An 11,868-nucleotide genomic window follows, 5' to 3' on the forward strand; every position below is an offset into this window, starting at 1 on the left:
AGGTACCCTGGATCGGGACCAAGTTGTTCCCGAACCCATACAGAGGGTCCTCTTGGCATTCATTGGAGCGTACGCTCCCAAGCCTCATCCTGTCCACAGTATGTTTGAAGAGTATGTTCACTGAAGATCCGTTATCAATCAGCATCATTCTCACTTCGTTGTCAAAGATATCAAGTGTTACCACCAAGGCTTCGTTGTGATTCGGGTTGACCCCTTCATAATCCTTGCTGTTGAATGAGATCATCATCTCCGGGTAGGATTGAATGGAGAACACCTCATCTCCTGAGCCCGGGCTCCTAGGGGGAGAATGTGAACCTCCTAGGACCACATTCACCACATTCTTATCTTTTATTTGCCTTTCTTCTCTCTGGTTTTTCTCCCTTGAGATGTATTGATTGAGGTTGCCTTTCTTGACTTGGTCTTCAATGAAGTATTTTAAAGAGAGACAATTTTCAGTCTTGTGCCCATGGGTTTCATGATAGTCGCACTGTCTGTTGTAAGGCCTGCTCTATGGGGGAGTCTGTATTGGCTTCGGAGGGTAGTAGAATGGCTTTCCCTTTATCTCCTTTAGTATCTCTTCCCGGGTCCTGTTTAGTGGTGTCCACTCTGGCTCTTGCCTAGGCTCCCTTGCCTGCCTAGGTGGACCGGGATCACTTTTGGATTCTGTTTTAGGACCCAATCTCTGGAATATTGGGGTGTTTTGTACAACATTTGTCTGCTGGGTTTGGTTGCTTTGTTTAAACTTTATCTCCTGATGGTAACCCCCTTTTGGTCGGTCATCAGAAGATTTGTTCCTGTTTCCTCCATTCCGAGTCATTCTCATCGCCTGGAGAACATCTGTTTCTTTTGTGAACCGAGCTGCCATAGAATAAGCAGCGGCCAAGCTTTGGGGCTCTTTGTTTATCAACTCTATAATATACCTCTCATTGTGTTCTGGGTCCAAGTTTCTTCGAAAAATGCTTAGAGCCTCCCTTTCATCGAGATTCGAAACTTTGTTGATGGCTTCCTGGAACCTCCGCATATAGGCTGAGAGTGCTTCGTTATCATACTGGCGGATTGTCTCCAGGTGGCACATGTGCATTTCATGTATTTTATTGGCTCTGAATCTTCTAAGGAAGGCTCCTCTGAATTCTTTCCAGGAGTGGATGCTTCTTGATGGGATTCTGCTGAACCATCTTTGAGCCCCCCCTTTGAGGGTCGAGGCAAAGAATCTGGATTTCGTCAAGTCATTGTAATAGTATTTCTGAGCTATCTGTTCGAAGTAGTTGAGGTGCTCTTCCGGATCCCCCAATCCATCGAAAGAGTCGAAGTTGTAGTGTTTGAGATTTTTCTGTCGAGGGATGGCTTCTAGGGAGTGGCTGAAGGGCATGAGGGTCTCGCCAACTTCCAACCCGGAATCTTTCTCCATCTTTCTCTGGAGCTCATAAATCATGTCTTTAAGATCCTTCTGGCCCTCCTCTTCATCATCAGAAATGAGTTCGGGGGTAGGGTCCCTCCGAGTTCTTTTGCCTCTTGTTTTAGCTAGGAGCCTCTCCTCCTCCAGCTGCATTCTTTTCTGAATTTTTTGCTCCAGCTTTTCCTCTTCTTCCTTTCTTATCTTTTCTCTGATTTCTTCTAACTTTTTCTTTCTGGTTGCTTCTGTCTCCTTCTTACTAGGCTCTTTTTGATTCTTTTTTGCCTTAGCCCCAATTCGGTCGAAGACAGATCTCCTGGATTGCTGAGAGTCCCCGGACTCTTCTTGCTCATCATCTTGTTCAAATTCCATCTGAGCCCGGGCTTGTTCATCTCTGTTGAGCCTGATTGCTTCAGTAAGTTCATGGCTTGTTAAGTTAGCCATATACTCCTCTACAACTGGAACATTGGTGTACTTGTACTGATTGAGCTCTATGACATTTCTAGCATCCCTGACCGGGGTATGCTGCGTCAGTGGTTGCTCCTGGAAGGTCTCCCTGTCTCCCCCAGGTTCTTGAACTTGAGAGGGGTCTTGATCCTGAATATGTGTACTGGCGGAGGGCCTACCAACGGTACTTTTTCCTGCTCTTGCCATTACCACAATTGTACAAACAACTGACCAAGATTTGAGGCTACAAATGTGGATCTGAGGTTGCTTTTTTGAAGGTTACAAAAAATTTCCAGAATAACAGCAAGCAAACTTTCTGGGTTTTGCTAACAATAATACTAAACAAGAACAGCAGGATCTTGAATACAAAAGAAAATATGCAAGCTAAAATAGTTCTGGGTTTTAAAATTACCAAGACTATCAAACCTCAGGCTTCAAGATTATCAAGATTATCAAACCCTAAACAACCAAAACTTAACAAACAAGAGCAGGCTCACACAAACGTGGCCTAAAGTAACAAGCTCACACAAACGTGGCTAAAATGAAAATTCATATTCAAGAAAGGGTTTGGTTATTTATGTTCTTACAGGTTTGGAAGTGGACTCTCTCAAGAGTTTGCTGATGAAGATGAATCCAGGGGCACCGAGACCCAAGGATGGAGCGCCCCTCCTCCTAGCGCCAAATGATAACTCCGGTGAGCGGGCGGCTCCGTCCGACGGCGTTCCTGGACCTTCTGTGCGTGGATGAGGTGTAGCTGCTGGTTGGGCGCCTGCAAAACAACACCGGGAGGGGGGTTTGGCTCCCACGGCGCCTCCGGTGTAAGAATAAGAACAGGGCCTTGGAGAAGATGAAGATGTATATATGTAATATAGAGGTTGTTGTGTGTGTGTGTGTGTATGGATATGTATATGTGATGGTTGCTGTGTGTTTATGAATATATGAGAGTGTGTGAGTGTGCAAGAGTGAATATTTTCCAACCCCTAAACCCTTCAGCCTTGGGGGTATATATAACCCCAAGTTAGGGTTTAGGGGTAGTTACCTCCAAATCTGGGCCGTTGGATCTTGGGACCAGAGGACGCCTGACTTGGGTGGATCGCTTACACGTGTCCAGGGGAGGACCACCTTCAGAGTGTCCTAACGGCCTTTTGACACGCGTCGTGCTTGTCTGGTGTGTTGGTTGTTGATAGCTGTCATAGCCACGTGCCCACATACCCTTCCTTGGCTGGCGGGTTGTGGGATGTGAATGTGTTTGCTGGGACCCCCTCATGGTGGCTTGAGCCCAGATCCGGATCCGGGTAGGCATCAGGCCAGGGTCTCGGGTTGGATCAGGATCCGGGTCATAGGAATGGCCCGCGCCTGGTCTCTCCATTCGGCTGTCCTGGGAGAGGGGGGTCTCGGTCCATCGATCGAGCCTGATATCTTTTAGATCCAGGTTGAATCCTAGCCGGGTCTCTTATACCCTATCAGACAGCATAAATAAAATGGAACACGGTAATCCAGCAGTCCTGATCAAGAGAAAACATATATGCAGGAGGGTACATAAAACCTTGTCTCCGCAACTTTAGATTCAACACCGCTTTCTGGTTGACCTTAATAAGTTTAGCAAATCACTCATTGTATCTTGATTTTTCTTTACCTTTTACCATACTTATCAGCAGTTCACTCAAATATGATGCATGTAGTATCTTATTTGATAAATTTAATACAAAATTTTCAGTTGTAAACAAAATAATTTCAAAACTAAAAACCAAAAACAATCACAAGGGTGGCCATGATACCAAACAAATCCTACAAAATATTGAAATATATAGGTCTCTCCAAAACATTACACAAGTTTTTGTACAAGAAACTCTTGATTGTGGCGATGTAAAATGTATGAAGCGTATTGACCTTGCACAAACAGCCTATATGTACAGCTTTAGATTATACAAAAGGTCCTCCTCCTCCTAGAGAAAGATCTCGATGTATATAGTCTACTTTTCTGTCACCATTGGACAACTTTTAAGGTGTATTGACCAAAATCTCCGGAATAATTTTCTACCGTCTCTGGAAGTTGAATGATTTGATGGAGAAGGCAAATGTGACTGCAAAAAGAAGTGTGAATCCAACTACTGCAAGTGCAATTGCCCAAACTTTATCATGTTCGAATCCAAAATAATCTTCAATGAATTTCTTGACAGTTTGGTCTGTGTCTCTAAGTTTCTTGTCTTCAATATCTCCAAATTGTGATGCAATTAGACCATACAATGTGTAAGCAACTGGACATAACCAAGAGTACCATCTCCACCACTTCGGTATACTCTGTTTTCAAAATATTATGACGAGAGGCGATGTTAATAAACGTTGTTCTGTGTCCTTTTCATGTTCACGGAAAACTACTAAAAATTTGAATTTCAAAATCTTCAAGAGATAAATAGATTGAGTTCAAAGTACTATAACTTACAGGTCGTGGGACAATAAATCCTGAAAAGAGATTCCATATTCCATAAAATGCAGCAGCGATAATGGCGGCAACATCAGCATTAGGAGTGACGGCCACAGTCATCATGCCGTAGAAGGTGAAGTACATAAATGTGAAGAACATAAAGAACAAGTACCAAAATAATTTTACGGCTGTCCATTCAAATCCAATCATTGCATAGACAATAAGACCATATGTGACGGTTTGAAACAAGATATATGGAACTTCTACTAAAACCTGAGAAAAAATTACATCAATTTCATTAGAAAATTCCATAATAACAAACAGCCGCGTACACAAGAGATATCAAAAAAACAAATCAACGTAAGAGGAAGAAGTACCTGGGCAAAGGCATATGGCAAAGCTGAATACATTCCAGCTGCTCTTTCTCTATAAAACACGGTTCGTTCTACAGCAACCACCGGCTGCACTGATGAAGCATTTTGGATCCCTAGGAAGAGACACGCAGCATACATAGAACCCATTGCATTGAAGAGATTTTGCCGAGTATTTCTGCAAAAGGTTTATCAAATTTGAATGAGATGGAAAAGTAGACTATATATGTCCATTTGCTGTCCTGAACTGTGTAGCTTACATTTTCGAACCAAGGTCCCAAAACATCGATCCAAAAATCAATGATATAGCAATGGTGAAAACAAATCTGACTGCAGTATACGATGTATTTCGCCAATACGAGCATCGTTGTTTCCAAAGACAAGCCACGCATTGGACAATGAAAGATTGTGAGTACTGAGTAGGAAAGCTGACATCCGAGGAACCAGGACGAGGCGTACTTAATTCTTTAATAAGTGCTTTGTTTCTCCTATATCATTCAAACATTCATAGAAAAATTAGTAGAATGTTTAAGAAGCAAAGTTTCACACGCAAAAGATCAAATGGGAATGTTAGTTTGCCAATAACGTGCAACAACTTTGGTTAAGTTAGCCTACCTGTACAGATCAGAATGTTTGTATATATCTGTAAAATCAACCCCTAAAATTATCTCTTGAGAAGATGCAGTAACTTCCAACATCCAGGTGGCTGGATTATATCCATCTTTGATTTTACTTACACCGTCAATATCCTTTAAGGATCAAGTCAAGTTTTAGAAATCAGTATAATCATACAGAAAAAGTATCAACTTTAAAGCTCATGTATTTATATATAAATACATATTCTAATTCATGGAGTGTTACCTCAAAGTACTGGATTAGTTCGCATGAATGCTGACCCACCGGCCCTGCATATATTTCCATTCCTCCTCGCTTCATCAAGAAAAGCTGTGACCAAATGTAATGATAGTTTTAGTCTAGATATCATCTACACAGAGTTGAACAAACCTTTAATGCTAATTCATTATACATAAATACTTATATATTAATGCATGGATATAATGAATAACAGAAGCAATTTCTAGGGGCACACTCCCTTTCTGACCTCTTCTTTTTTTCATTTAATTATAATGTTCTTCCCAATATGACATGGGAAAACCTAAATAATTTTTTTAAAATTATTAAGGTTTTCATGCCGAGCAATATTTTTTGTTAAAGACGTCAGGGAGCTCCTGCGAGGGCAGCCTTGATGGCCCCCTACATCCTGTATGGGTGGGTGGGGTTCTTTGTGTTCAGATATGTAGGTGTTTTACTTGTAAGAAGCATTCACCTCATCAAAAGCTTCAAATATGTCGATGCTTGGTTGATGGATAGTGCAAACAACTGTTCTTCCCGTGTCTACGGTATTCCTAACTGTTCTCATCACAATTGCAGCAGCTCTTGCATCTAGCCCTGAAGTTGGTTCGTCCATGAATATTACTGAGGGATTTGCTACCAATTCGACTGCAATGGTTAACCTCTTGCGTTGCTCAGTAGAAAGACCATTTACACCTGGCAAACCAACCAGCGCTTCCTTTAAGTTGTCCAGTTCAACAAGTTCCAGGACCTCATTGACAAACATCTGCAGAAGACAGAAACAATTAGTGGAAAATTTTCTGCTCCATCTCAATTTACAGTTTAATCTGTGCATATAAGCGGATACAGTTTACAATAATTAATCGAGCCATTCTGTAATCAGACAGACCTTTCTTTTGGCAGTATCAACTTCTGAAGGCAACCGCAGCCAAGCTGAGTAAAGCAAGGATTCATGCACAGTAACATAAGGCGAGTGGATGTCATTCTGCTCACAGTACCCAGATATCCGAGCAAATGTCTCCTGTTTCTTTGGATACCCCGAAACAGTCACGTTTCCTTCGATATATCCACCAGTTTTCCGACCAGCAAGCACATCCATCAATGTGGTTTTACCAGCACCACTGACACCCATTAGGGCAGTAAGAACACCTGGCCTGAAAGATCCACTTACACCCTTCAGAAGTAATAGCTTATTCTCAACAACACCTTGTTCTTTCATTTCCTGTAAGAGTTTATGTTTAGACATTGTAGTATCAGGCACTTTGACCAAGTAAAAGTAGCTTTTGTAATTGAATGCGAGAGAACCACAACTGTTCCTTTTTAATCCATTTATGTACCTGAGGCATGTCAACAGAATATTTTATATCGTCAAATGTAATAGAATGTGGTTCAAATGGAAGAATCATTCCTTTCTTCTTCTGATTATTCTCAGTGGATTCTTCAACCTCAGCAGCATCACTTCCCGCTGATACAATAGCTCGAGGCTTTCCCAGAGCTGCAGGGTATAGTAACAATTTAGCAAAATAATTAACTATTTGCATTAAGAAGATCAAAACTAAAATCGTAAAACTAAATCACTCACGATTGAGATATGTAAGTGCTAACGTGTAGCCGAGGTTAAGTACGAGAATAAATCCAACTAATGCCCCTGCCCCTATCCAATACCAGTATGAATAAGGAAAGAAACCTCGAGACTTCAAAATTGCAACTCCAATGGTCTCACCATCTGTATTTAACTGTTTCAAGAAAAAAGATTTCAAACTAATTTTCTTAGACAACGCAAAGAAGGGAATATATAGAATTAGTACAACTAAGCTTACTCTGTTCCACTGATGACCAAGAAATTCATTCACTGCAACGGCATTTATACCATACATCATTGGGGAGCTATAGTAACCCCATAACCACCAGTCCGGTACATCCCCTGAAGAATAACACATATAAGCATCAGGTTAACTCAATATCAGAAAAATGAGTGGAGAACAAAATCGACATTCAGTTGACATTTTAGTACCTCGAGCTAGGACAAAACCACATAACGCGAAAAGTATAAGCAATGCAAACCCTCCAAATGTATTTGCAAGAATCATATTCCTACCCAGTGCCCCAGTCATCCGGAATAGTGCAGAAGCCATTTGATTGATTAGTAAGAGTATCAGGTATTGTTTGAACAATCTGCATTGAGGAATGTTATTCAGTCTTGTAGTTTTAAACCAAAAAAGAAAAAAGAAACTGAAAGCAGTTACTTATGATAGGTGTCTTAATTAAATTGCTCACCTTCCAACATTTGGATCAAATCCAATGACATAATAAGTAAGGAATACCCAGACCGCAACTTCCAGAAATGTCACAGGTATCTTAACAATCCATGTTGGAAGAGCATATGACCATGTAGGAAAAAAGAGAAGGTCTCGTTGCTTATAAAATACAGGAAGCTTTGCAATTGTCATGGCAAGCTCTGCCAACCCGTTAAACATTAACATAACCACACCAAAAAATAAAGCACCCATGTAAAACCCTCCTTCAGTTACATTATCACGTTTGAACTCGGTCCTTAAGAACAACGTCATTGTCAGTAAGGCCATGACTGTAAGCTGGGAAAAATTACAAGTAATTAGTGTCGGTCACATTATAGGCACAATTAACATCGCATATCGCATGCACACGAATAACAATGAAACCGACACAAATAACAATGAAACCGGTAAAAGTATCAATGTAAAAGAAACTCACTTGAAATAATTTAAAAATATAAACGAATGAATTTCTCTTCATTAGCAGAACTTCTCTCGCAGTCAAGGCTTTCAAAAGTTCTGTCTTCTTAAGGCCATACTTATTAGTCGTCAAAGCAGCTGGATGGCTTTTACCTTTGTCAAATGAAGTTGCAAGATCGTTGCGAACATGTTGCCCAACATGGAATGACCGGAAAGCATCCGCGAATTCTTTCGATGTAATAAATCTGTAAGGCTGATTTCTATTTATCGAGTACTGTTTTTGATCTTTCTTTGATGTCACCTGCAACCCAATTAGATAAGGTATGTCAACTTTTTTAGTTGGTAACAAATCAAGCAAGCGGTTAAACAATTTTTACACGGATCACTTACTTCTTGCAAGAAATCAGCAACACCTTTTCTTTGTGGACATTTAAAACCCATAGATTCGAAAAACTCAAGCACGTGTTCACGGGGACCCTGATAAACAACATGGCCATCTGATAAAAGAATAATGTCATCAAATAGATCATAAGTTTCAGGTGCTGGCTGCAGGAGAGAGATGAGAGCAGTTCCCTGCAGAATGTGCACACTGTGCCGGAGAGCTTTAACAATTTGAAATGTTGTCGAACTGTCGAGACCAGTAGAAATCTCGTCCATAAAAAGTGCTCTTGATGGTCCCACCATCATCTCACCTGTAGTTAACATTATAATTTATAATATCACGCACATTAGCCTAAAAACTCATTTAATTGCTCGAAGATGTAATCAAATTTAATGTTTGTTCAACCTGTTGTGACACGCTTCTTTTGTCCTCCCGATATACCCCTAATCATCTGGTCTCCTACCATTGTGTCTGCGCATATATCGAGTCCCAAAATCTGCAATTTTTTGACAAGGAATTCATTCTTTTATTGTGCTGTTGCCTTTTCCCAATGAAATTGTGAAGGCTCCACGGAAAAAATATAATACCTTCAGAACGTAATCTGTGACCACGCTAGCCTCTTGACCTGCTGTTGCGGCTGCCTATATAATGGGAAAAGGGGAACTTTTACATTGACTAAAGAGTCACAAATACTAGGACTGTTCTTGAACTGTATAAAGCACCAGACCCTTGCTTGTATCGATTAAGAAAATATAGGAAATTAGACTTTATCATCCGCCAGAATATTCTACTTGATGATATTTAGCATCTTTCAGTATCATTTTTTAATGATCAAACTGTTTAGAAGGTATAGATGAGTACTAAATTTAGGATGTAAAGCAGAAATAGATATCAAAGTTTAAAAATGCAAATTGCCATCTTTATCACTTTCCGATAAGACTGTCCAGGTTGATGATTTTCTTCAAAATGATATGTAAATAATGCATAGTTTCACTTGCACATTTTGAATAAGGTTCACATGCATTTACCTTCATGTAGATGTCAACATCAGGATCAGGTTTTATGTTTGCATCTTTCTCTCTTCTTGCCAGCTCTGCCAACAACTCTGGGAGGGAAAGAAAAGTGTATTATGACATGCACTTCATGTAGAATTAAACATATCACCACGAGCGACATAAAAAGAAAGAAGCGCAAAATACTAACCAAGTTGTGATCCGACCCCCTGGACCCTTGCAGAAAAAGCCAATGTTTCTCTGACTGTCAATTCTCCTATATGAAGATCGTGTTGGCTAATGTACGCAGCTGTCCTTTGGGGAACAAACTCTTTCATGGTATGGCCGTTGTAAGTCACACTTCCGGAAGTCTAGTATTGCATAACAATTTAAAATTTTCTGAATTATTTTCCAAATTTAATAGGAATAGTTTAATGCTTGGGCTAAGACTGACGCATCTTTGTGAAATTTACCTTAAGGGTCGGGTCTAGCTTTCCAGCCAAAGCAAGCATCAGTGTGGTCTTCCCTGAACTGGGAGGACCTAAAAGCAGTGTCATCCTAAAACACGTGACAGGAATAATTAGTGTTGGGAGTAAAACTTTTCTGAATATAGACTTCATGAGCAAAGAATAAATTATCCGAATTTTCTAAATCAAAGCCCACCTGCAAGGCTTGAGGATTCCGCTAACTTCTTCAAGGATGGTAAGTTTCTTCTTGTTCTTCGGAATTAAATGGAAAATGTTTAACAATCCCTATGTCAAGCCAAAGGAGAGAACCCATACATAACTATAAGTATAATTATGTTACAAGATCATGGAAAGACAAATACAACTATATATATTTATAACTGTGTTGTTACCTCCAATAAACTACGATTGAAGTTGACAAAAGAAGGCAAAGCTCTACTCCCTGAAAAAGCTTCTGCTTCAACATTCAAATTCTCAAATCTAACTTCAATAGTGGGCATCTCAACTCCAACTCTAACAGAATCAATCCAATCACAAAGAAAAGCAAAACCCCAGAGTTCATTTGTCAGAAATAAAAACCAGTGACAAATGTCCAAAAAAAAAAATCATAATCATTTTATTAACAATACCTATCGATACGATCCCTGAGCTTCAACAAGAACTTCTCATTATCTTCATCCGCAATCCTTACAAGCCTCTCAAGTAATTTTTTCCTCTGGTTCACTCCAATACTATCAATATCAACTTCATTTGCACCATCCCCTTGTGATCCAAGAAGCAAACCTTTCCTTAGCCTATCGAAAGTAGGAAGCTTTTCGAGAGAAGCCCATTTCAAAGCCTCTTCATCATCTTCATCTCTTGTTGATTTGGAGAAAACTTCCATACCCTGATCTCTCCATGCAGAACTATTTGCTCTCATACTCCCCTTTGATTCCCTGCTACTCCTCCGTACACTATGACTTGCCCTGTATATATTTGCACCATCCATTTTCTTGAAATCCTCAACTCCCTCGAATTTAATAACTCAATATATAAGTATTTTTTTAGAAACTCTGCAACTACTTAGAATGTGCAGCTGAGTATATATATTGTGTGATATGGAGGCTGTAGATGTTTATTAGGAAATAGACCAAGGGATGAAAGGAGGAGGAGGAGGAGGAGGAGGAGGAAGATTTGTGAGTGCTCAACTGGGAAAAAGTATACTTCACCAGGGCTCCAACAATCTAGTTTCTTGATATGGCTTTGAGTATTTGGCGCCCGGACTTGGAGTATTTATTTGACTAGTGTTACACATTTTTTGATCATTTCAAACACAACTTAAACCAAACCAACCACTTTTTCTGAATAAAAATATTTGTTGTAGCTTTTGCGTTCCCTTTATTTTTATTTTTGTGTATTTGTTTGAATATTGTTTTACAATATACTGTCTCACTGACTATACATAATTACATACTCTCAGGAAAAAAAAAATTAAACTACGTCTACTAAGTTTTCTTTTTATAACAGATTATATGTAAAGATAAAATATGGAAAAATAAATAAAGAGATAGCTCTCGAACATAATCAAAAATTTAATCTCTACTAATTTTTTGATGAATTCATGTTGGCAGTCAAGATTTATGAATATTTGTACAGATTCAAAAAAATTAGACTGAGTTGCACATCGAAAATTTGTCAATATGTGGAGATTTGGCAGTTAACTTTCAGTATATCTAAAAAAATTATAAAATCTTTCTTTTGATTTGTTTTACATTTGTTTACTTGAAATAAATTAACTTCTTAAAGAAAGTTCAGAAGTCATTTCATTTGTACTTTGTTCAGCATA

The 11,868-nt window shown here is 39.5% G+C and overlaps 1 protein-coding gene across 2 annotated transcripts; it reads right to left on the reverse strand.

Moving 5' to 3' along the window:
- Positions 1 to 3,612: 3,612 nt before the first annotated feature.
- On the reverse strand, positions 3,613 to 11,328 carry LOC141667964 (pleiotropic drug resistance protein 1-like). Of its 2 annotated transcripts, XM_074474619.1 has the most exons (23): positions 10,673 to 11,326; positions 10,436 to 10,556; positions 10,240 to 10,328; positions 10,050 to 10,134; positions 9,788 to 9,947; positions 9,613 to 9,689; positions 9,172 to 9,225; positions 8,990 to 9,080; positions 8,593 to 8,894; positions 8,222 to 8,503; positions 7,766 to 8,082; positions 7,503 to 7,663; positions 7,309 to 7,412; positions 7,071 to 7,224; positions 6,826 to 6,983; positions 6,378 to 6,710; positions 5,964 to 6,254; positions 5,498 to 5,581; positions 5,252 to 5,385; positions 4,897 to 5,124; positions 4,643 to 4,814; positions 4,284 to 4,538; positions 3,613 to 4,141 (listed from the first exon to the last, which is right to left on the reverse strand). In XM_074474619.1, exons 1-23 carry the CDS (start codon positions 11,029 to 11,031, stop codon positions 3,878 to 3,880), a joined length of 4,275 nt encoding a protein of 1,424 aa, XP_074330720.1. In that variant the 5' UTR covers positions 11,032 to 11,326; the 3' UTR covers positions 3,613 to 3,877. The 2 variants fall into 2 exon arrangements, with proteins under 2 accessions (XP_074330720.1, XP_074330719.1); XM_074474618.1 differs by having other exon boundaries at positions 7,071 to 7,412; positions 10,673 to 11,328.
- Positions 11,329 to 11,868: the final 540 nt, after the last annotated feature.

Source organism: Apium graveolens, chromosome 6, assembly GCF_009905375.1.
Source record: "Apium graveolens cultivar Ventura chromosome 6, ASM990537v1, whole genome shotgun sequence".
Classification (NCBI taxonomy): domain Eukaryota; kingdom Viridiplantae; phylum Streptophyta; class Magnoliopsida; order Apiales; family Apiaceae; genus Apium; species Apium graveolens.